This window comes from Juglans microcarpa x Juglans regia, chromosome 8S (genome assembly GCF_004785595.1).
Source record: "Juglans microcarpa x Juglans regia isolate MS1-56 chromosome 8S, Jm3101_v1.0, whole genome shotgun sequence".
Lineage (NCBI taxonomy): Eukaryota > Viridiplantae > Streptophyta > Magnoliopsida > Fagales > Juglandaceae > Juglans > Juglans microcarpa x Juglans regia.
In genome coordinates this window covers 17,653,849-17,680,196 of record NC_054609.1, presented here as the reverse complement: position 1 = coordinate 17,680,196, position 26,348 = coordinate 17,653,849, and the positions used below count along the sequence as shown (strand labels likewise).

General features: G+C 34.1%; 2 protein-coding genes across 3 annotated transcripts; both read left to right on the top strand.

The window, feature by feature from the left end:
• The first annotated feature begins 221 nt into the window (after positions 1–221).
• LOC121244523 (sucrose transport protein SUC4-like) lies at positions 222–7,478 on the top strand. Of its 2 annotated transcripts, none has more exons than XM_041142628.1 (6): positions 222–842; positions 1,798–2,543; positions 4,093–4,156; positions 4,238–4,281; positions 6,406–6,565; positions 7,328–7,478. In XM_041142628.1, exons 1-5 carry the CDS (start codon positions 359–361, stop codon positions 6,562–6,564), a joined length of 1,497 nt encoding a protein of 498 aa, XP_040998562.1. In that variant the 5' UTR covers positions 222–358; the 3' UTR covers position 6,565; positions 7,328–7,478. The 2 variants fall into 2 exon arrangements, with proteins under 2 accessions (XP_040998562.1, XP_040998561.1); XM_041142627.1 differs by having other exon boundaries at positions 223–842; positions 6,954–7,478.
• Positions 7,479–11,153: 3,675 nt separating this feature from the next.
• Positions 11,154–13,394, top strand: LOC121244999 (protein DETOXIFICATION 48-like). The gene is made up of 2 exons (XM_041143263.1): positions 11,154–11,475; positions 11,651–13,394. The coding sequence occupies exons 1-2, from the start codon at positions 11,386–11,388 to the stop codon at positions 13,193–13,195; spliced, it is 1,635 nt and encodes a 544-aa protein (XP_040999197.1). The 5' UTR covers positions 11,154–11,385; the 3' UTR covers positions 13,196–13,394.
• The last annotated feature ends 12,954 nt before the right edge of the window (positions 13,395–26,348 follow it).

The window sequence follows — 26,348 nt, the reverse complement described above, 5'->3', positions numbered from 1 at the left end:
TTTTAAAAATAATTCAAATATTCTCGAAATTCAAACTAGACATAAATATCTCTAATTTAAATTGAATCATAAAAAGGTTACACACGTATATATATTTTTTATTCTCCACATCATCCATATGAGTTAACGCGTCAAAAATATAGATTTGTAAATTATTTTTTGGGGAATGACATTTGACAAAATAAAAAAAATATCAGAGGATGATGACGACTTGGACGAAATGTAATCGGACACGCAAAACCGCCAACTCAAGCTCCCGCTCTTCTACCAGAAACAGTTACAGACAGAAAAGAGCAAAGAAAAGTGAAAATTAAAAAAAATAAAATAAAACGAAAAAGCTGAAGAGAACAAAACCAAAATGGCGAACCCTGAAGCGGAGCGCCATCGGGGAAGAGCTACACTGGCGGTCGTAGCTAAGATTCGCTTGAGGCGGTTGCTGCGCGTGGCTTCTGTGGCGTGTGGGATTCAGTTCGGTTGGGCGTTGCAGCTATCTCTGCTTACTCCCTACGTGCAGGAGCTGGGGATCCCTCACGCCTGGGCCAGCGTAATATGGCTCTGCGGCCCGCTCTCTGGCCTCCTAGTCCAGCCCCTGGTCGGCCACATGAGTGACCGCTGCACCAGCCGCTTTGGTCGCCGCAGGCCCTTCATCCTCGCCGGAGCAATTATGATCGCCTTCGCCGTCCTCATAATCGGACACTCGGCAGACATCGGCTGGTTGCTCGGCGACCGAGGCAACGTCAGGCCCAGAGCCGTGGCTGTTTTCGTATTCGGATTTTGGATTCTGGATGTGGCCAATAATATGACTCAGGGTCCTTGTAGAGCGCTGCTCGCCGATCTTACCGGTAAATCACCATGGATTTTGTTTCCTATTATCTATCCATTTAATTTAATCGTTGCAAACATGCAACTGAGTCTTCAGTGGCAAATCAATAACTGGGCCCTTCAAAGCTCTGCTTGATCGAAGATTTTCTAGAGTTCTTTGTTGGCTGCTACTTTATCAGTGCTCCTTGGAACTGATGTGTGCCGAACAAAAATAAATTATTAAAAGAAGAGAAATAAGTTGTTCGATGGATATATAAAAATATTAATTTTGCTCATTAATTTGTTGGTTCCGTACAGTTACAAGCTTACATTGGACTTGGTAGGCATCGTAGGGTGGATTTTGATGCTTATTAATTATTGATACATATCTGTCTTAGATCGATATGGATTAGGATTTACCACTTAATGGATCTCTTTTACGGAAATCGAAGTACCAAAATCTTCTCGGACTAGACTTTGGTTGCATTAATATATTCGCAAGGTGGTAGAAACTCTCAGAATGTTTCCAATTGCTTGTTGTCGGCTGAGGATGGCAAACATTTATCAAGGAGAGTAAAAAAAAAAAAAAAAAAAAAAAGGAAAGGAAAGGAGAATGTTTCGCCTGTTTATGTTGAGCATGCAAATAAAATTGATCTGTATTCCTTCGGTCAAAGTTGTGTCTGATTGTATTGGAACACCACATAGTGTAAAGGTTGTGGATGGTTACAGTTATACTCCTTACTCAGGTTGACGGTTGAGTTCTGCAGCACATCCAGATCACATGTTTCTTGTGAGACATTTTTCTTGCAATCTACCTGGCAGACAGTAGAATACCCCTATTAATGGTGCATCCATATGGTTCATTCTTTCAGAAACACCACTTAGCAGTTACACCTACAAAATGTATGCAAAAGATTAAGTGCATCAAAAGATAACAACTTCTACAAAGAAACAACAAATTGACATTTGTCTTCTGCTTAATGTCTGTCATACTAGGAAACGATCATCGAAGGACTCGAGTGGCGAATGCGTATTTCTCTCTGTTTATGGCTGTTGGTAATGTTCTTGGCTTTGCCACTGGAGCATACAGTGGATGGTACAAAATTTTTCCATTTACTTTCAACTCTGCATGCAATGCTAATTGCGCAAATCTCAAGTCTGCTTTTTTTATTGACATCGCCTGCATTGCAATTACCACATACATAAGCATATCATCTGCTCAGGAAGTGCCTCTAGGTCCAAGTGACAGATCCACACCATTTCTTGAAGATGCTCCAGGAACTTCAGGTCAAGCTCAAGAAGCTTTTCTCTTGGAACTGTTTGGGACTTTTAGATATTTTTCAGGGCCTATATGGGTAATTTTGCTTGTTACTGCTTTAACCTGGATTGGATGGTTTCCATTTCTTCTTTTTGATACTGATTGGATGGGTCGAGAGATTTATGGCGGCAAGCCTAATGAGGGGCAGAATTATAGTACTGGAGTTAGAATGGGTGCGCTCGGTCTTATGTTGAATTCAGTTGTTCTAGGAATAACGTCGTTGCTCATGGAGAAGCTGTGCAGGAAGTGGGGCGCTGGTTTTGTATGGGGAATTTCAAATATCCTCATGGCTCTCTGCTTTCTTGCAATATTGGTACTTACCTTTGTGGCAAAGAGTCATCACTCTGAAGGCCATGCTTTGCCTCCCACTGGCATTGTAATTGCTGCACTTCTGATTTTTGCAATTCTTGGTGTTCCTTTGGCGGTATGTCATGCAGTTCTCTCCACTAAAAGGAATACAATTTTTCCTATTTTTATTTCCTAGCCATTCATACTCTAGAATAAAGCAATATATGGCCCATGCACACTGGTGGGGCTAAGTGGAGATAAATTATATAGCACCCAAAATTCTGGAAAACCCCCTTGGTCTTCCAAAAAAGTGTGAAGATATCATCTTGGTGTCTTCTTACAGAAGAAAACTTTCACTGGCTCCCTTTAAACCTTTTTTTTTCGGGTTTTTGAATCCGTTGGATCCCTACATAATCTGGAAAAACCCAGGTTAAAAAACCAAAAAATGTATATCTACATTTTTTTTCTAAGGAAAATTATCAACTTGCAACTCCTCTACAACTGTTTTACAACCCTATATGAAACGGAGGGTAGTTTTATAAAACTATAATTTGTTTTTAATGAAGTGGCATAATCGTGGTGTTTGGTTGTAAAATGAGTTGAGAAATAGTTGTAAAAAATTTGTTGATGTACCATTACTCTTTTTCTAAAACCCAAAAGCCACCATAGAAACAAAAAATCTGAGGCTTTTTTACGGCTTTGTATATTTTAATGAGAAAGTAAAATTTGGTAAAGTCCATGGAAGGCTACTATCTTGAACTATTGTCCATGATTTAAGATTTTAGAATGTGTGTATATTTTCCTTGCCTTTTGTTGTTGACCAAACATGTTGTGGTTCAGTATAGTAATTTTTGGTTCCATGTTAATAGAGAGTTCATATATTTGAAACTTTCAAAACCTATTTTATTTCATGCACATAATTTTTTTTCTTTGTTTACATTATGATTATTAAATTAATTTTTTCCTTTTAGGTTCAATTTATCTAGTCAAGCAAGTTTTGTTTTCTTTGAAAAAATAATAAATAAATCTTCAATAATCTGTTTTGTTACCTTTGTGTTTATTGTGGGCATTATCCCCCTCCCCCCAACAAAAAGAAAAAGGAAAGATGTTGGCTTCGCCATTCCTATGCATGCAGGGCTTTATCACCAGTTGGTTTTGCTCTTCAGCTAAAACATGACCATTAGGTTATATGATTTCTCCAGTGTACCCTAGTGTGGGAAAATAAAAAATTTTCTTGAGGGTCTCTAGAGTGAAATTGTGTTTCTATTTTTTAGGTAAGTTGAGGTTTTATTGATAGTGAGAGAGAGTGTTACACCCAGACACGCAAAGTATACATGAATCCTCTTAACAAACAAAAGGAACAAGTGCTAGAAATCCTGAAAAATTGAAATAGAAAGAGCAACATCATGGTAAGTCGTTATCCAATGATACAAGGTGTCAAGAAAGAATGACCTTAACTCTGGCACAGTTTTTCCACATCCTCAAAAGTACACTGATTTCTTTCTCTTCATAGACACCATTATTATACACACGATGGGAGTAAAAGGGATCATCTTGCATGCTGGTTTCTTTATCTTTTGCCCATGTGATCATATGTGGGAACTGCCTCATAAATAGTTAATATAAGAATTATGCATTATGTAAGATCTCAGTTTGTGTGTTGATTGTTAGAATATTTATTGCAGATCACTTACAGTGTTCCATATGCCTTGATATCCACACGTATTGAGTCTTTGGGACTTGGCCAAGGTGGGCTTGTCTTGAGGTTACACTAAAATTTCATGAAATGCTGGGTGCTGGGCTGCTTATCTAAATGGTTGGTTCTTGCAGGATTATCCATGGGTGTCCTCAATCTGGCAATAGTGATCCCACAGGTATGGATGCTCTTACTTCTATTCTTTCTATGTGTTTATCTGGCACTACTTGTTACATAAATAATCTACTTGTATCTTCATCATAGTGGCCCTGTCAAAGCAGCATGATCTGATGGCAACTCAATTATGTTTGTAGTTAGCTAGATAACCAAAGAAAGTTGTTCCTTTCCTCTGATTGTCTCACATGCGTAAAACACAAAATAATGAGTTTTCTCTTCTTCGTTTTTTTCCTTTTTCGGATCATTATTTGTTGTATAAATGAGAAAACTGATATGCAATTTGATAATGTGGAAGCTTGTTTTTCCGCATATTTACTAACTTATGAATCAAGTTCTACGTTTGGCCATTTAACAATTAATACAATTTTGTTGAGCTCACTAATTTCAGTCCATCTTTTCATTGTTCAGGTCTTTAATTAATACATTATGGTAAAAAGAAAACTTCGAAATGGATGAATTTTAGATTTGGGGTTAATTACATCTTTTCCCTTGAAAATACAACCAATTTATCACTTTCTTCCATAAATGGTGACCCAGGTCAATGCAGCCGCCATTTTGAAGTTTCAGTTTTAATTTTCCCTCTATAAAAACATATTACTTAGAATCACCCCCTTCACCACCCTTCACCATGCAAAAAGAAGAAAGAAAAGATTTTTTTTTTTTTTTTTAATGTCGGGGAACCTCTCCAAGGCCCTTCGGACCCACCCCTGCAGAGTAAACCCCAGTCCAGTGCACCGCATCCTACGAAATTTCCCTACACGGAACTGGTTAAATCGTTGGCTTTTCACCAGGGGCGTGGTCCCAAAGGATTGTTTGCACCTATGAGGTGTTGAACCTTGGACCTTGAAGGAAATGATACCCTAAAACCAAGGCCTTCAGCACTTGGGCCAACCCCTTGGGGTTAAGAAAGAAAAGAAAACTGACAGGCTGGATTTAATCATAGGCTGTAGATGCTAAAAGTTAAACTTAGAACTTTCGGCAGTCATTCATGGTGGCCTGGTGGTTGTGCATCTGGAGCAGAGGGTTATGAAAAGTGAGTTTTTTGGTGGCAGGTGGCTTTGTTGGGATCTGATAATGGAATGTGTTCCAGGGTTGGTGAAGCATTTTAGTGGCTGTGTGGAGGTTTTGAAGTTTGGTTTCTCATACATGATGCATGCACATTTTGCTTTTATACATATGATTAATGATAGGCACAGGCCTACGGTGTGCAAGCCCCACAAATGCCCTTTGAAAAAAAAGGGGACCCATATGAAAAAACTCATGTTATTTTAAATAATTTCTCTGAACATTCATTTCCTAAAATATTTATATCATTTATGGCTTCTTTTATATGTGCGTGTTCCGTTTTTTAATGTTCAATTTTCTGACATATTGTCTCGCTTTCCTGCACGTACAAGTGAGTTTCAGATGATAATATGCATGCTAATAGAACTCTGGTATTCTTTTTCTGAGTTTGTAGTTGAAAATATTTGCTGCAGTCACCAAATAGATTGTCTCCAGAAAACAGCTATCATTTACTATGAAGTTGAATATGTGAATGCCAGAGTAGTTTATCCATGAGGAGTTTATGGGATAAGCAGGCCTGGACTAGTTTTTATAGTAATTTCCATGTGGAACAAGCATCATGTCATAAAAAATTTGTGTGAATGGAAGGAAATGTTGGGAACTTGCAGATAATGGTTCTCGTTTATTTTCATTTAATCAGACACCCCTTTTATTGCAAAGGCAATGTTGTCCTTTCTGAAGCCTCATCTGTTTCACATCCAATGAAGAACCTCACATATATTGAGAGCTTCCATAGTTATCAGGGGAATGCACTTCCTTAAAGTCTATTGAAGGCAGAGTCCACACATATTTTGACACTGTAATTTTGCCGCCAAAATTGCCCCATGGTGAGATAGTAACATCTATAATTATGAGAAAAATCATGTGGCTAACCACCCTGTCTGGTTATGTGGTTTGATCTCTTATTTACCTGTTGTTTATCCCTGCTGCGTACTCTTAATCTATATCCTGGTCTATGAGTGAAATCCTGTAATTCTAGGAATAAAAATGTGGCAAAATGCCTCTGGCAGCCTTTTCCTTTAGTCATTTAAGTTGTGGAATCTTTTATTGGTGAGAGCAGGTGGTGGTATCCCTGGGAGCTGGACCATGGGATCAGCTATTTGGTGGTGGGAATTCTCCAGCCTTTGCTGTGGCAGCACTTGCAGTATTTGCCAGTGGACTTATAGCCATCTTAGCTATTCCACGATCTGGTCCTCAGAAGCCCAGAGGCTTCACATGAGGTATCATGTTGTATCCGCCTTTTTCCACAACTTATTTATCAAGCCAACTGGTACCCATAGCCATTGTTACTTCTCTTCCTATTAAAAATACAAATAATCGGTTCATTTTATCCATAAATCTGTGTCTTTCTCTCTTACTTTTTTCATTTTCTCAATATTTGATCTCATATTTTTTAAGATATTCTGAATCGCCTAAAGTTTCGTCTCACTGGTTGTTGACATGTTAAATAAGAGTTAGACTATAATTCGAGTTTCAGTGATCTTTTTTTTTTTGGAAAGGATTGGAGGCTGTGTAAACTGTTCGTCGTTTATAGCTTAATGACTAATGAGAACCCATGACTGAATCATGAATAATCCTTTTTTTTTTTTTTATTTAATGGTAAGTAAGGTCTGGGCTGGAGGCATGGGTCCCCATTTAGAATGGGCATCAGTGGACATTCTAAATACATAAATTAACGATGGAAAACAAGTCATTTTTTGAAGCAGTAGTTTTTCATACATACATGCTTGAAAGCTCCCACCAAATGCATGCTGTGCGAGACAAAGTTATCTACAATCAGTGGAGAATTTCTTCAACAAATATCAATCCCACCTTGGAGAAATGTTGCTTTCTGGCTAATTTCCATGTAAAAGTAGGCGATTTCGGCCACGGCTCTGGATTCCAAAATTACTCTGTACACTAATTCGTTACCAACCAAGATAAGTTGCCCCTTAATTGGGAATTATTCCTCATGAAAAATGATTTTTCTTTCTTTCTTTCAGGGAAAGGGTGATTATTCTTCTGTGGTTCAGTGACGTTCTTTTGGAATCTCATGCATTCTGTGCATGAATTTGTTGTATGGATATGGTGAAGTGTGCTTGGTGGCCACTAATGAATATATGAATTATGCTCTGATTGAAACCTTGATGGACATATACGCTTTTATGCTCTGATTCTTGTTTCTTTTTTCAGTGGAAAGCTGGTGTGATTTTTCTACGGCAGGTTTCCTTCAAGTTCATGATTGTTCTTTTTTATTATTTGGTTGCATCAGAACCTTGGAATAAATTCCTGTGTTTATTGCCCTTTATCAGTATCAATTTGTTTTCAGCTTTGAATGCTCCCATTAATGCTTGCTACGAATGCCTGTGACGCTTTTGAAAACACGACTCACTTGAGTTCCACCTGTTCAGATGTGACTTTAAAAATATTGAATGCTGTTCTCTTGGGTACCTTTTGTTCATTTCTGACTACGGATTTTGAACCAAGACATGGCAAACGTGTTATAAGCAATTGTAATGCCATATTAGCACATCATCCATCATTGTTCTTTTTTCTTTCTTTCTTTTCTCTAGAAAAGGAGAGAGGATAAGCAAAAGTTGGTATTCTTTTAATCTGTCGTGATCATAGTAGCATCTTTAATCTCTATACCGTTCGAGTATCGGGTGTTAATGTCATATTTTGTCTTAAACATGACAAATGATATTCTTTAATTGAAAGCATAATAAATTACATCACAATTCTAGCTTCTAATATCTTTTTAATGAAAAATGTTTGGTTGGTATATACAAAATTTTACTAAAACATACTTATAAACTAGTATGACTTGATATAATACGTTAGATTATAAATTAATTTTTATTGTAAAGTAAATCTAATGTATTACGTTAAATCACACATTTTTTTTTTTTTAAGATAAATGTGTAGATTTAACATTTCTGTCGACAATATTATAGAACAGTATATTATCGTCTAGAACAGTGTATATGCATGCTTTGATGCTCGAAAGTTGAAACCATGCAAAGATATGTATGTGTACAGAGGACTCACTATTGTGTTATGCTTGCTGTGTGAAGATGAAGCATAAACTTAGCACAATATGCGGCTTCTAGTAATGTGGCTTAGCATCTTAATGTGTGTGGGAGAGAGAGAGAGCATCTTAGGGCTTTTAAGATTAAGAATCGACCTTTATCGGGAAAAGGGGGGGGGGGGGGTAGAGAGAGAGGAGTCTTGGTGAGAGGGATGGCATCCGTGGAATTTGTTCGAGTTTCAAGGGGAAGTATAATCTTTATATTACAGGAAATTCTAACATCTCCTGTCACTGTTGCAAAAGTCCTTTTCCCCAAACTTGCATTGGTATTGTGTTTTTTAGACAGTTCCGATGCCAAAATGATCTCTGAGCTCCACTAACAACTTGGTATAATAATACTATTGTGTATCTTTTTTCCTGATTGACGTTGGTACAAGTGAATGGCATATCCCCACGTGAACAGAACTTTGTCAATTTCTGGGTTGCTACAACACTCTCTGGTGGGATCTACCAGCCCCATCTCCAAACTGAAGTCTTTCATTTTCTCCCCCCACCAAATCAATTGGTGTTTTGGTCACCTTTCAATGTGCTAGGGATTTTCCTCTTGAATAATGGGAATCGGGCTAGTTCTCGAAAATACTCGTTCCTTTATCGTTGAGAACAGAAGATATGGTTTTATATTATCTTATTTTATCTTATCTCATTATTATAATCTTTTCAAATTTTTAAACAAAATATAATAAACAATTCAATTTTTTTAAAATTTAAAATAATAATAATATTAAAAAATAATATTTTATTCACCTCTCTCGCTATCCAAACAAGGGCAGTTTCTAGGAACTCAATAAGGGAAGTTTTTTTTTTCCTTTTTAATTAATTGATTGTCCTTTGGATATTGGGGCTATCTTGCTTGACACATAGCTTTCATTACCAGAAACTTAAATGATCTAGAGACACATGGAGTCTGACATTGTGGAGGGGTTATGGGTCTCGGGGGGGGAAGTAAATTCTTTATACAATGAAACAAAAGGAGGTACTGACTCTTCGAAGTTGCTCAAGAGTGAGAGAAAGATAAGGAGGGGGGAATCGACTGCACTTGTTGTTTGGGGGTTGATGAATCATGATGAGGGTAAGGCAGGGGAGGGGGCAGGCTTTTTTGTTGTCACACAGACAGACACAGCCAAAGCTCTCTCCCAAAGAGAGACAGACACAGGGTCTCAGCTCTGTTGTAATTGGCGCACGTAATTTGTCTGTCTCCGAGTGTGCTGTGTTCCCTTTCTCCCATCTGCCTCTTCTTCTACTTACATCCATCTCCTGTCATCTTCCATTACCACACTCACTAGTGGTCCAATTCATGAGATAAACTTAAATAATAATAAAAAAAAATAACACAAATGTATGAAAAGTTGCAGGAAAAGATCTAAAAACTAGATTCTGCACTTTAGGTTCCAACCCTCCCCAAACCCCACCTGTTTTACTTTCTTTCCTCGGCTTAAGCTCAAAGTCATCTTCAAAAACCAGACAGCTTAAGCCAATGTCTGTTAAGCACAAACCAAGGCTTGGTTAAATCGGCTGGCTCGAGTTTAAATCAAAAACCAGCTTTTCCCCTTTACCTAGGCGAATCAAAAGTGTTTTGAGGAAACATCAAAAGAGCAAGCAGAAACTGAAAAGTTTTTGGCTTTTTTTAAATTTGAATGATTTTATTATGTGGTTAGGATCTTAGCAGATCTCTATTCATAGATCTCAAAAGGAAAATAAGATCTCTAGTCATGGATCTCAAGAGGAAAATATTTTAGCAATTCAAGAATTACATAAAAGTAAACTCACAAACTGACGTGGCTTGATATGATATGTCAGATTGTAAAGTTACTTTTTATTATAAAGTAGATCTAATGGATTTCATAAAGCCACGTCAGTTTGTAGATTTATTTTATATAATCTTTTTGTGTCTGCAGCACTTCTCATCTAAAAAATCCCTGTTATCTCCTGGTAACAAATATTGTATTGGCCACCCCCATTAATAACATGCTCGAGTACCCTTCACCTCGGTGCTTTTCACTCATTTGTCCAAGACAAGTAAAACAAAAGAAGCTTAAACAGATGGGGCCAGGAAACAGAAACTTGCACTAAAGCTTGTCACCTAAAACAGATCAAAGTACGTAATTTGAGCTAAGTTTTTGGGGAGTGTTGAAATGAGTCATTCTCGATCGCTCACATGGGTTTGTGCAAGAAAAGGATGATCAAGCTCATGCATGCTTAGCTTAGAACATGCAGACATGCAATTTCAAAATATTAGCAGCCAGCCATTGTTTTCAAAGGAAATATATGCTTATATTGAGATGCCCTGCCCTTGTCACGTCACAAGTAGGGGAAGAAAGCAAAGTGCTCTTCGATCCCTTCCACTTGAAGTCCCATGATAAACTTCTTTATTTTTTTACAGACATCAGAACCCAAAGATAGGGTTAAAAAGATTATCCACTTGACCTAAAAGGTTTCATTAAGAAGAAAAAGAAGGGAAAAAAAAAAAAAAACAGAGTACAGAACCAACCTCAATGAAATGCTATAAAGGACTGGCCACCACTAACTAATATTAGAAACTAATATCACTGCAAATAAAGTATTATTTTCATAAATCTAGAATTAAGAATAAGATCAGAGCTCCCATAACACTTGAGTGTTATTACTTTGTCTTTTACCTAAATTGCTTTCAATATGATTGAATAGTATAGAGAGAGAGAGAGAGAGAGAGTCTTCTGTTTACCCTTTATGCAGAAGCTTGCTTTATCAGCATTCTATTTGCTAAATCAACAGTAGGGCTTAATCCCTACCTGTATATAAACCCTATCTTCCATTCACCCGTTCCCATCTTCAAAGCGTCCCAGCCTCTCTCCAACAGAACAAAATAACTGCACGCTAGCACAAGCAAAGCAACACAAAAGCCTTGTTATTTTTCCAACCTCATTAACATCTGATCGCTTCTAACTTTCTTTTCCCAGAAGGCTTGCTATTTGTAACCCAAATCCATCTTCTCCCATGAAAACCCATACCATAAATCTCAACAAATCCGCGGATGATCTTCAGCTTGATGATGAAGAACTTCATAGGTGGCCAACTTTTTCTGAGGTAAAAACGAAAAAAAGGATATATCCATGCACACGGCCTACAATTTTCACGAGCATATATATATATATAAACAAACATGCATGTATATATTAGTAGACACTAAGGAACAGTAATGAAAAAGATATATGTATGTCAAAACACACTCATTTTTTCAAGCACTTTTGTTTGCATTCAGGCCTTGGCAGAAATCAAAGCCATAGGGAAGATCTCAGGCCCAACAACCATCACCGGTCTACTTCTATATTCAAGAGCGATGATCTCCATGCTTTTTCTGGGGTATCTTGGAGAGCTTGAGCTCGCCGGAGGATCTCTCTCTATCGGCTTCGCCAACATCACCGGCTACTCTGTGATCTCCGGTTTGGCCATGGGAATGGAACCCATCTGTGGACAAGCTTATGGTGCCAAACAATGGAAGCTTCTTGGATTAACTGTCCAAAGGACAGTCCTTCTCCTTCTCTCGACCTCCGTTCCCATCTCTTTCATGTGGCTAAACATGAAAAGAATCCTCTTGTGGTGTGGCCAAGACGAAGAAATATCATCCGTTGCCCATACTTTCATTCTCTTCTCCATTCCAGACCTCTTCTTCCTTTCGCTTCTTCACCCTCTTCGAATCTATCTGAGAACCCAAAGCATCACATTACCTTTAACTTACTGTTCAGCCATCTCTGTTCTCCTTCACGTTCCAATAAATTTCCTTCTCGTCTTCCATTTCAAGATGGGTATTGCTGGGGTTGCCATAGCAATGGTCTGGACTAATCTCAATCTCTTCCTCTTGCTTTCTTCGTTCGTTTATTTCTCTGGCGTGTACAGAGACTCGTGGGTGTCTCCAAGCATGGATTGCCTCCGGGGCTGGTCCTCTCTGCTCTCGCTGGCGATTCCAACTTGCATCTCCGTTTGCCTTGAATGGTGGTGGTACGAGTTCATGATAATGCTGTGTGGACTTCTAGCCAATCCGAAAGCAACCATTGCATCCATGGGAATCCTAATCCAAACGACTTCTCTTGTCTACGTCTTTCCTTCATCTCTCAGTCTTGGAGTTTCCACAAGAGTTGGGAACGAACTAGGCGCAAACCGCCCAGCAAAAGCCCGAATTTCCATGATTGTCTCTCTAGTTGGTGCAGTCGGTTTAGGCATTGCAGCCATGTTTTTCACAACCTTAATGAGGCATCAATGGGGTCGGTTCTTCACAAGCAATGCTGAAATCCTAGAGCTCACTTCAATTGCATTGCCACTCGCGGGGCTATGCGAGCTTGGAAATTGCCCTCAAACCACTGGCTGTGGAGTTTTGAGAGGCAGCGCAAGGCCAACCATTGGAGCAAACATCAATCTGGGGTCATTTTATGCAGTGGGAATGCCTGTGGCAATCTTCTTGGGATTTGTAGCCAAAATGGGGTTTCCGGGTCTCTGGTTTGGTTTGCTTGCAGCGCAGGTCTCCTGCGCCCTGCTCATGCTGCATGTCCTCCGCAAAACAGATTGGATGGTTCAGGTAGAAAGAGCAAGAGAACTCACACAAACTTGTGCCATGTCTTCAGCAGCTGCTTCTTTGCCAATATCATCAGCAACAGTACTGGAATCTAACAGTCCTAAGAAATCAAAGATCAAAGCTGCTAATCTTGAAGAGATATTATGGGTTATCAGTGATGAGTCAACCTCACTTGAAACAGACCCTCTCATCATATCATCTACTACTACTACTACTACACATACAGTACTGCATTGACGTGATTTTTGTCTCCCCATTTTTAACCCCACATCCCCCCATTGAGGAGCTGACATGAAAAACACTAATTAATAGAGTTCCAATGCCTCTTGTAATTAAGAAAGATTGGAACTCTTTCTTTAATTTGATTTTCTTTTCCAAAGTTGTTGTGGATCTTAATAAATTAATATTAATGCAGAATAGACTCAAAATACTTGTATCAGTTCTCCATACTCATTACTCTGGCATTGTGAACGTCGAGAGAGAGACAGAGAGGAAGCCAGGCTAAGCTGTCGGTTGTTTTTGAGGCGTGGGAAAAAGAATCTCTGCCTGCCTTTCCTGTTGTTTCTTTCCAAATTAGGCAAGCATCTTGACTGCCAAAAAGGGAAAAACAGCATAATCCTCTGCAAACTTTCAGCTAAAACCACAAATATATCTTAAAACTAGCTAGCTTGTTGCCATTATGAATCAAATAGTCGTACCAGATAATACAAGTTTTAGTAATTCTGTTAAAGAAAAGAGCATAAACAATTAGATTCTCATGGAGTTGGCTCTTGAACTTTCACATGTACACGTGGGGTTATTTCTGCAAAGAAATTGAGCAGTAAAGAAGGATATATCAATATTGATGATACAAGTACTAGTTACTAGAAAGTGTGAAATCATCACTTGTATTAAAAGTTTAAATTGATAGAAAAAAGTAAATTTTATTATTTATTTTATATCTTAACACTCCACATCACGTATGGGCTAAACTCCTCCTCAATAGATAGCCCAACACGTGTGATATTTAATTAAATGAGATAGAGTGTAGAGTCAAGATTTGAATTCAAAACCTTTGCTCTAATACCATGTAAAATCATCATTTATTCCAAAAACTAAACTAATAACAAGAGGTAGATTTTATTATTTATTTTATATCTAAAAACAAATAATGCAATTATTACCTGTGTCTACATCTCAGATGACAGAAAACACATACAACATAAATAGCCCTGTTGATCTGTATTAATTAGCAGTTCGATCTCCACACCCCACCAGGCCACCACCTCACAAATTAATCCACATTAATATAACACCAGAAAATAAATATCTGGTATATATATATATATATATATATAATATATTATTGGAAAAAAAAAAAAAAAAAAGCATGCATATATATTCGTATACAGCTGCATGCATGTTCACCATAGATGATAACAAAAATATATGGAGGGGTCCATACTCATTGGCTGAACTGAGTGGTACACGTATGACCATCTTCTGCTTTAATGAAGACATATTATATAAATATATATATATATATATATATATATATTTATCGCCTCAACTTTCCTCAATAATATGATTTCCTCAGTTTATACACATAGTATCAGCTTCTATATATATTCTGCTATTATTCCATTACATAATATATGTCACCGTGCATTTTCAGCAAAGAATTCTCTCTACATGCAGTGGGTGCATCATACTGCCAACATGAATTATGATTCCTAGACTTTGTACTTAGGTTAGGTTTGGATAGCGAGTTGTGATGAGATGAGTTAAAATAAAAGTTGAAAGTTGAATAAAATATTATTAGAATGTTATTTTTTTAATATTATTATTATTTTAGAATTTAAAAATTTTGAGTTGTTTATTATATTTTATGTATGAATTTGTGAAAGTTGTAATAGTGTTTTAGAATTTGAAAAAATTGAATTGTTTATTATATTTTATGTGAGAATTTATGAAAGTTTTAATGGTGAGATGAGATGAAATAAGATGAATTGAGTGAGAATAAATTAACTCCGTATGTATATATATATATATATAATATTACTTGGCCATCTGAAACTTACCGCTCAGATGACCTTCTTCATGTGATACCACCGTATCATGTCATGTGATTTATTAAGAAAAATATATATAAACACAAAAGTGGTAGAGAGAATCTAAGATTTCAATTGAAATTTTCAATCTTTTTTTGTGTTTTCGGACAGTGGCCCTTTTGTTCTAAACTACATGTAAGCTTCAGATGGCCTAATAACAGTATGTATGTATATATATATATATATATATAAACGCACACACAAATTATGCACTCTTAGTTAAGATCATGTAAACGTTAAGATAAATGAAAGATGAACCAGTAGTACTTTGGCACACGAAAAAGTGGATAGAGGCATTTGTGTGAAATTGTGAGTGGAGAGGCCGCTGGCAAGCGCAGAGTAAGAGAAAACAAGTGGTTGGGTAATTGAAAAAAACAAAGGATTATTTTGTTGACTTTTTCAGCTCCCATCCATGAAAAGGATGGTGTGGTTATACTATATGCTTGACACACGACTTTATTGTATTATATAACCAAATAAATGTGCCATTAATATTAATTTATAGGCAAAAACTAAAATGACTATTGAAAATTTCCAAAACTTTTGTTTAGAAATTGCAAAATTGCTTGCTCAATTTACTAGTAATATATTTATATAAACTTACAAATTCATGTAAAAATATTTTTAATGGTGAGAGCTAGGCCGGTGACAATGGACCACCCCACAAGGGTGGTCAATCAGGTGGACCACCACATGAGGCCCGGGGAGGGTGTCCCTCTGGGTAGCCAAGTCTGATCATGCGGTGGCTCAAATCTGGCCACCTTGGAAATGGGTGGCTTGATGTGCTACCATGGCCCTCAATCATTAATTCATTGGAGAGGTTATGGTTTTTCCAAAAAAAAAAGAATTTTTAGTATTAATTATTCTATATTTATATATATGGTTTTTATAAGTTGTTTCGGTTCTCAATTAAGAACTAATTTTACATTTAATCCAAAATTCAATCTTAAAAGATAAAAAAAAAAAAAAAAAAAAAAAAAAACAAAACAAAAGTGTATGGGGGAGGATCCCGAGCCGCGTTTGTTTATGCAGATGAAATGAGATGCGTTGAGATTAAAATCAAAAAGTTAAATAAAATATTGTTATAATATACTTTTTTAATATTATTTTTGTTTTGAAATTTAAAAAAGCTGAATTGTTTATTTTATTTTATATGAAAATTTTAAAAAAATTATAATAATTAAATGAAATGAGACAAGATGAGTTAAGATGAGTTGTGAAAACCAATAATATCGTGGCATATGGGACACTCATTCAACTGGTCATTCTCTCGCCAAAATAATATACAGTCATTCTTACATGCATGTATTACATTGTAATCAAATCCGAGTCCTCGTTTCAACTTTTTTGCTTCATAGAAGTTATGAGGTAAAGTATTGTCTGTCGAAGTGCCTCTTTAAACAGATCAAGTAACATATTGACTGCCTTAATAGATAATCGACACATTGATTTTATGTGAAGCAATCTTACAGTAAATGACAACTTACTGTGTCTTCTACATCCTGGATATAGCTCACGCTGTGAATTATTCCACAATCGTGCAAAAGTGTTATGGCTCCCATTATTTGAGCTTGATGTGTCTGTGTCATATTCATCCATAAACATTCACACACCGATGTCACCTAATATTTGTTTTATATCTTCATCGTATTCATCTCCAACAACCTCTGGTTGTACATCTTCATCGATCTCTTCTTTTTCATGTGGAGCCTCAAATGAAGTTGGATATGGTTCACCATGTAAAACTCAATCAGTATAACCCTTATCAATACATTTGACAAACAAATGCTCTCTCACCAAGTCTATCTTATGATAACACAAATTCTTGCATTCTCTGCATGGGTATCTAATACGCTCATTACTATCGCATGTGCCCAATAAGAACTCCAAGAATTTCTTAACACTTTCAGCATATACATTGTAATTCTAACCCAATCGATCGCTAACTCTCATCTAACTCTTATCCATGTCAACTATATTCATTACAAACAATCACGTGTGCATCAGCAAACAAGCATGTATCATATATCAATCAAGACGGATGCCACATTTCATCAAGTAGTTGGTCCTATCCCGTTCGGGATTGTAAGATCATAGTCGCCAACCTATGATCTATTATCTATCACGTCCAACAAAATTTCGGCAGCATCTCCCCATAATTCTCCAAATATGCTCGTTTGGTTGTGTGCACTGACGATTAACAAGTCGTTGCACCATCACCAAAATTGCATATTCAGAGAACAATGGATGAATCTACCAAAATCATAATTTTGGACGACAATAGATATAAATCGATAATTTGCGAGAATTATCTTACAATCTCAAATTGTCCACTCTGGACAATTCAAGAGTTATCAATCAAGCATTCATCCGAATTGATAACTCTCGAACGAGTCTAAGATTTATTTTAATGAACAAACAATGCAAGATATACTAACATATGTCAAACAATAACAACATATTATTTATACAACAATACAACAAAAACATAATTAGTAGGTATTATTTAAAGATTTAATAGTATTTTAATTTAAATATTAATTTTATTAATTTAGAATTAACTATTTAAGTGTTATTAAATCCTAACTATTTGTATTTTAATTTAAAGATGTAGTAGTATTTTAATTTACAAACTTCGTTTTATTAATTTAGAATTAACTATTTAAGTGTTATTAAATCCTAACTATTTGTATTTTAATTTAAGGATTTAATAGTATTGTAATTTACAAACTTCATTTTATTAATTTAGAATTAAGTACTTAAGTATTATTAAATCTTAACTATTTGTATTTTAATTTAAAGATTTAGTAGTATTTTAATTTAAATACTTAATTTTATTAATTTAGAATTAACTATTTAAGTGTTATTAAATCCTAACTATTTGTATTTTAATTTAAAGATTTAGTAGTATTTTAATTTACAAACTTAATTTTATTAACTTAGAATTAATTATTTAAGTGTTATTAAATCCTAACTATTTTTATTTAATTTAAAGATTTAGTAGTACATATAATTTACAACTATCCTTATATATTTGTATTCTAATTGTAAATACATTGATGTATAGTTTAAGTTCGAACGGTGCTAAACTATGTTCGAACATAACATACACATTCAAACGGCAAGACTAACCCGTTCAAACGGATTCATTCAAGATTTCAGTCATCTTCAACAACGAAAAACTCCATTAATCACGAACTCACAACAACACAAACAACAATATCAAGTGCATACAAATTTCTAACATTGCAAAATATTATATGTAAACCAAAATGAGAATATAAAAGGCATACCTGAATTTTTTCAAATGAAAAGGTAAGGAGATTAGATTATATGTTGTGCGAAGGAACTCCCCAACAAGTATTAATTCGAGAATAATTGAGTGAGATGAAAACTCTTTTGAGTTTGGAGACTAGATTGAGGATGAATTATACCTGGTGTCGTGAAGGGTCTTTGTTTTGTAAGAGACTGAGAGTGGAACGCAGGAGGAGAGCGAGATTGTAAGGTTCTGTCATGTATTTGCAAAAGATTTCATGTTCGAACAGTTATTTACTAACCGTTTGAACGTGAAAATATGTAGCGGGAAAAAATTTCCTCCTAAATTTTCACGTTCGAAAGTATAAATAGTATGTTCGAACGGTAATTGATGCATTCCCGCTCGAGCATTAACCATTCAAACGTTTATTGTTAACAGTTCGAACGGTTTGGTAAATGTTTACTAATATTTCTTTTACACTATACCTTCAAATAAAATAACAACATTAATATATATAGACATTATATGATACTATAGTTTAGTAACATAGAAATATCATATTATAATATATAATCGATAATGTCATCTAATTAGACTATAACACAAATATATTATGTTAATATATTAGACTATATATAATATATATATATATATATATAGTATCATATATAGTGTCATCTATAGTACTAGCATATATAGTATCATCTAATTAGACTATAACACAAATATATTATGTTAATATATTAGACTATATATATAACATATATATAGTATCCTATATAGTGTCATCTATAATACTAGCATAGATAGTGTCATCTAATTAGATTATAACTAAAATATATTATGTTAATATATTAGACTATATATATAACATATATATAGTATCATATATAATGTCATCTATAGTACTAGCATATATAGTGTCATCTAATTAGACTATAACTAAAATATATTATGTTAATATATTAGACTATATATATAACATATATATAGTATCATATATAATGTCATCTATAGTACTAGCATATATAGTGTCATCTAATTGGACTATAACACAAATATATTATGTTAATATATTAGACTATATATATATAACATATATATAGTATCATATATAGGGTCATCTAATTAGACTATAACTAAAATATATTATGTTAATATATTAGACTATATATATAACATATATATAGTATCATATATAGTGTCATCTAATTAGATTATAACTAAAATATATTATGTTAATATATTAGACTATATATAGCATATATATGGTATCATATATAATGTCATCTATAGTACTAACATATATAGTGTCATCTAATTAGACTATAACTAAAATATATTATGTTAATATATTAGACTATATATATAACATATATATAGTATCATACATAGTGTCATCTAATTAGATTATAACTAAAATATATTATGTTAATATATTAAACTATATATAGCATATATATAGTATCATATATAATGTCATCTATAGTACTAGCATATGTAGTGTCATCTAATTAGACCATAAATACTTAATTAATATCTTAATATATTAGACTATAGATAACATATATATAGTATCATATATAGTGTTATCTAATTAGACTATAACTAAAATATAATATATTAATATATTAGTATAATATTTAAATGTATTGAAGTAAACTGTTCGAATGTATTTAAACCGTTCGAACGGTATTGCGTAAATAAGTTCTCGCAGACGGTCATTTTCACGAACATTCGAACTATTAACAAAACTTCGTTTTCTCCAAGTGAACTGTCAATCTCCGCCGTTTAAAGCAGTCGTCGCCACCGCAAACAGTACCCAATAGAAGCCTCTTCCTCTAAGCACCGGTATGCTATTTTTCTAACTATTTTACCGTTTAAATTTAAATTTTTGATGGATTATTTGTTTAAATTAGGATAAAACAATTTATTCATAAATACTCACCGTAGATTTGCTTAAATCCATTATAGGAAGGTTTATTTAAGTCTCTTTGTATTAGTTTGTTGAAAAATCGATGGAATCGAAAGATTTCATAGATTTCAATGGTTGAGTCGACTCAACATAGTCGCTGAGTTATATTCACATACCGTTCGAACGCTGGTTAGGGCATTCGAACGGTACTAACCAAACATGTAGTATAATACTGTTCGAACGTCATTTTATACGTTCGAACGATATACAAGCCAAATAGGTTTGCATACCGTTTGAACATTATTTTAAGCGTTTAAACAATATAATTAATTTTAGTAATATTAGTGAATCAATGTTTTTATTCCATATTGTAGTTCTATTAAATCTTAACGATAATAGATATTATATTATAATTAAATTAATATAGAAATTTATCACATTTTGTTAAATATTTAATTTCTATTAATATTAATCTAATTAATATTAAATAATGTGATATTATTTTTATAAAATTCTATTGTTCACAATGTATCACTTTACTAATACTATTCGTATATAATTTAGTGATTAGTTATTTATTATATTTTTTTCATTAATGTTGTATTAATAAACTCTTTAATTGTAAATTTCAGGTTGATTAAAATGTCTTCTTCTAAGGCGGGACGTAAGCGACGCAATACAGCTGAGACTAGTATTAGTCCAGACAGGAAGAGGACTGTTTCACTAGAGTGACAAATGAAACTTTCTGACTTCCAGAGTCTTGTCTGGGAGGGTTATTCCCTGCCATCAGTTTTCAACGATCGTGGTTGGGGACCTATCTTAGATGAGCGAGAGGAATCATGGGAAACCGTCTCTTATATTGACATTGTTTTTGAGTTCTATAGAGAGCTCGGTGGTGCTAGCCCAGATAACGGAGGGGCATATAGGATCTCTGTCCGATGAGTTTCAATTGTATTTTCACGGGACGGACTCGCTGAGCATCTCGGTATTCCTAGGCTGCCAGATGCATATCCGAATGTGGTGCCTAGAGAGTCTGATCCTTTAGCTAAGGCAGAGATAGCTGAGGATGAGGCACCAGTTTTTGCAGATGAGGTCGATACCCTTGCTGATTATAAGGTGAGAGATTTGGTTGTTGGTCCAGATGCTCCGCCGTATGACGGGATGAAGAGCATCAAGCAGGCAGATCTATCTTCTTTCTTCAAGATCCTAAATTTGATAATCGCCAACATTATTAACCCTCGACAGCACAAGACAAAGGTTGGCATTGACCAGACGAAATTTATGATATGGGTCACTCGTGTTATTCCTATCGACCTGGTTGAGTATATATTTGATAGGATTCAATTAGAATCCCGATACATTTCGACGGATATACTACCCGATTTCTGTTATTTGTCGGTGTCGTGCCTTATGTTGCCGAGTATAAACTGGAGCCAATGGGACCGATCAACTACACCACCCTTTTATGCAGCACGAGACACTCAAGACTGCATCTTCGTGGACATGTTCCATACCCGATTGATCCTCAAAGAGATGCACAGCCGAGAGATCATGGAGCATCGGCCGCTGGGACATCCAAACAGACCGAGGCATCAGTACACATTGCTACTCGTGAGGACATGACCGAGGTCGTGCGTGCAGCGATCAACGAACAAACATCAGCGTTGATTGATGCAATGAGTATGGAGGTCCGTTTTGCTATGTCTGAGTTTTGTACAGAGATTACTGGTACCATCTCTGAGTTACATACAAAGCTTGATGTCATGTCTGTGACTCAGGTCACCATCAGTACTCGACTGACACAGATAGAGGAACACTTAGCTGCAGTCAAGGAAGTGTGCAAAGAGTTGGGGTCTTAGTACTTTCTATCTTTTATTTATTTATTATTTTTAGAATGGACAATATTTAGCGTTTTGTAAATTCAGTATTTAATTATGAATTAGTATTAATTTATATTTTCTAAACTAATTATTGATTGATATTATTCCTATTATTTAATTGATAAATTTTTTATAATTACTAGTTAATATAAATATAATTCTCTAAAAAAAACATATGATCACCATTCGAGCTATGCAAATAACGTTCGAACGGTATTGATTCATCATTCAAATGGTGAATATTATACGTTCGAACGATAGATCAATTTTTCGCTATAATAATATTACTTAACGCGTCAAATTGCACGTTCGAACAATGCTGATTTATCATTCGAACGGTGAAATTATACGTTCGAACGTAAAACAGTTTTTCGCTATAATAATTATACTTAACGCGCCAAAATTTACATTCAAACAGTGCTGATTAATCATTCAAACGGTAAAAATTATACGTTCAAACGGTAGAACAATTTTCCACTATAATAATATTACTTAACGCGCCAAAATATATGTTCGGACGTTTAAATTTAACCATCTGAACGTTAAAACATTACATTCGAACGGTTTCATTATTAGGAATAAAATATTTCGTCCCTAATTATCTTGTTAGAACGATTTTCATTTTGTTTCAAAAAACAATCGTCCCAAAAAATCTTTTTGTTATAGTGGATCAGGCTTTAATTCCCTCAGCATGAGAATGGAGGCCAGAGCGGGGACGTGAAGGTGATGGGATCCCACAAGACCAAGTTTTGTTGACTATATAACTAAGTTGTGCCAAACATACATGCATGGCAGGTGGGATAGGGGGTTCTAGAGATGACCCAAATTACAAAAGACCTATCTATATGATATATGTACATAATCATGCATATAAATATGGGTGTCATGTACTTGCGCACCAAAAAAATATGGTTGTTTTTTCAAAAATTCTATTCTAATATCATGTAAAATCATCACTTATAAGTTTAAGTTGATAAAAAAATAAATTTAATTATATGTATTATATTTTTAACAAAGACTTATGTCTATGTAAGTAATTTTAACGTACGATATATATATATATATATATATAACATCGTATAATAATAGGATAAAAGTATTGTCTCATCTATATTTATTTATTTTAAAACTATGTAATAATTAGCTAGAAGTACAATATATACATCTCTAACCACATGACATTTATAAAATAATAAAAAAAAAAAAGAAAAGAAAAGATTGCATGATGGACACAAAAAGGACTGGTTCGTTGCTCAGATTGCAAATACTACAAGTTGGGGCAAGCAAAGAGGGGTACCCGGCCGGACAGAAGTACCTCAGATTGAGGGCTTCTGTATTTCAAAAGGCTGATTTGGACCTTTCTTTAAACTTCCAATATAATTGAGGACTCCTAGGTAGCTGTATTATTGATGCAACTACAGTAACTCAGACTAGAAAAAAGAATTATTTTATTCTAAAGTTGATCTGTAAAATATATCATTCACAATATTTTAATAGAAGATTTGATTTGTAAGATTCAAATTTTAAAATTTATCTTTAAAATAAAATTATGCAACGTAAGCACTTTATTTGGTGTGCTCTATATACTAGTTTAAAAATATTTTTTAAAAAAAAAAAATTAATCAAGTATGATGATGAAAATCTTCCTAAAAGTATATATATATATATATATATATATATATTGTATTTTGATTTTTTTATCATTATGGAATAAGTCATATAATTTATGTTAAGCTCACTATATATAGAGAGAAGTAATTAATTATATATAATTTATTTTTCCAATACATTATATTTAATTAATTGCATGGTTTCAAGTCCAATGATCTTCTTTGCATGCATGGATCGGAAATGGTTTTTTCTTTTATATTACATTAATGGACATGACACATTGTATAAGTTGAATATTAAGTTTGTGGGTAACAAATAGTAATTGATTTGATTACACTTCATAAAAAAATAAAAATAAAAAATCGTCCAACTATAATATCTACAACTCGCACAATATATATATATATATGATAAATGATATTTACAATTTTAGGGTGTTCAAATTTCGACAAAATCCCTTTAAAAAAAAATTAGTAAATGATTTAAGACCCACTTCAAAAAATTATTTTTTTAATAGTAAATTTTACTTTTCTTTAATAAATTATCTTAAAAATGTATCTAATACTACTATATGTATATAATATAATATAAACAAATACCTTTTTCCTTTCTGATAAAGCCAAAAAGAAAAAGAAAAATTGTTAAAAGGGCAATCTTTTCAAAGTGGCTTATAATAAGCTTCTCTCATGGGATTATATATATATATATATATATATATATATATATATATATATATACACCAATCGAAAACATCAATGTTCAGCACCTCATTTTTAACTTTGAATCGAATAAACGCAGGCCATTTGTCTATGGACAAGTATTTCTAATCGCTTATTCACTAAGTGCTGGTTGAGAAGGTGACACGTGTCTCGCATCTCAAGCCACTTTCCTGATCAACATCAACATGTTAGTCCACCGATGGCACATCATGAATAATTAATTCCCATGGATTAGAAATAAATAAATAAAAAAAAAAAAAGGAACAATCACAACAATCTAAACCGCCCCACTGCTATTCTAAGATATTTGAGAGTTATCTTCTTCTGAGTGTGAGTGTGCGCGTACGCGATAGATGTTTTTTATTATCAGTTATTATTTATTATTTTACACTTCACATTTATGAAAAATATGCTCACATTTTATAAAATAAAATTATAAATATAAGGTATAAAAATAAATAGTAGATGATGTATAGAATTTTTCCTTAGACAGTAGCACTAATGATTTTGAGTTTTGAGGAGCATCTATTCTAGGTAAAATAACGCCCCCCACCCACTTCCTTTTCCATGTTTTCCTCCCCTTCCACCATTTGCCAAAAGGTGGCCTGGAATGGTGAGGCATTGTAATTTACATGCAGAGCATGGCCAGGCCACCTTTTCTCCTATATTATATTATATGAGACCAGTGTACCCTGCCAATTAGTGCCAAAAGTCTCAAAAGGTCCAGAATTCTTGTCAATCTTTTCCATTGTACTGCAGTAGTAGTGCAGATAGCTGGAGCCATTTCGAAGCTGGAGTAGATACATGCACATTTACATATACAATCATTGATCTGTTGAACTGCATGATGCATGGAACTTTTTGAATAAGGGAATGCAGTACTGCATATCATTCATAATAACCATATATAGAATGATGAGTAAGGGAGTACTGTTGAAAGAATAACTCCAGAAAAAAAATAATAAATAAATTAATATACAAATTCTGTATTTTTATAGAGAAATGTTGCAGCTAAAAAGACTCGATTTCACAAAATGTAAATATATAAACTAATATAATTTCATATGATACGTTAGATCTATTTTTTAATGATTTTAAATAATTTTACAATCTAATATATCATATCAAATTACGTCAGTTCATAGATTTACTTTCGTATGATTTCTATAAATTAATAACTATAAAAAGTTAGTAAAGATCTATTCTAAAATTAAAAAAGGGATAATATTAACAGCGCGCTCATGATTAACAAATCATGAGTTTCTCTCTTCAAAGGAAATTAGTCCTATATTTCTATTCAAAATTATAGTTTGGACAAGAACAAGAAAGAAGTTGAAGAGAACAACAGATAATAAGCGTTATGGATCTTTGTATTTATGAAAGTTTTGATAATTTTTTCATCTTATAACATTTCTATTATAGTCCTTTTATCTCAATATGCATAAAAATACACAATATACAAAAAAGAAATTACTAAAATTTAAAGAAAAATGTTTTAATTACATTCAAAAAGATTTCACAAAAATAAATTCATAAATTAACGTTGCATAATATAGTTCGTTAGATTATAAAATAGATTTAACATATCATATAAAATTATATCAATTTATAAGTTTATGTTTATGAGATATTTTTCTAGCTGCAACACTTCTCCATAAATATCAAATAAAGAGACCATCATTTTGGACTTCTAGATTAGTCACAGCTGAAAAAAAAAAAAAAAAAAAAAAAAAGAGAGAACAAAAAATGAAAGAAAGAGAAAAAGGAAGGCAAGCATGCAGCTTAATTGCCGTGCTGACCTAAAGGACTCTCAGAATTCAAAGATGAATAATGTAGCATTCAAAGATGCCAATTTTGTGGGCATTAATTAGCATACTCAAGCACACAACGACAGCAATGCCGTAATGGCAATTTCTTTG

What these genes read in the sequence shown, in the direction of transcription:
- LOC121244523 (XM_041142628.1), top strand. Translation starts at nt 359, where the DNA reads ATGGCGAACCCTGAAGCGGAGCGCCATCGGGGAAGAGCTACACTGGCG. An exon ending in GTCTTTGGGACTTGGCCAAG is followed by an intron (nt 4,157 to 4,237) that starts GTGGGCTTGTCT and finishes TGGTTCTTGCAG; the next exon opens with GATTATCCATGGGTGTCCTC. An exon ending in TGGCAATAGTGATCCCACAG is followed by an intron (nt 4,282 to 6,405) that starts GTATGGATGCTC and finishes TGGTGAGAGCAG; the next exon opens with GTGGTGGTATCCCTGGGAGC.
- LOC121244999 (XM_041143263.1), top strand. Translation starts at nt 11,386, where the DNA reads ATGAAAACCCATACCATAAATCTCAACAAATCCGCGGATGATCTTCAG. An exon ending in GGTGGCCAACTTTTTCTGAG is followed by an intron (nt 11,476 to 11,650) that starts GTAAAAACGAAA and finishes GTTTGCATTCAG; the next exon opens with GCCTTGGCAGAAATCAAAGC.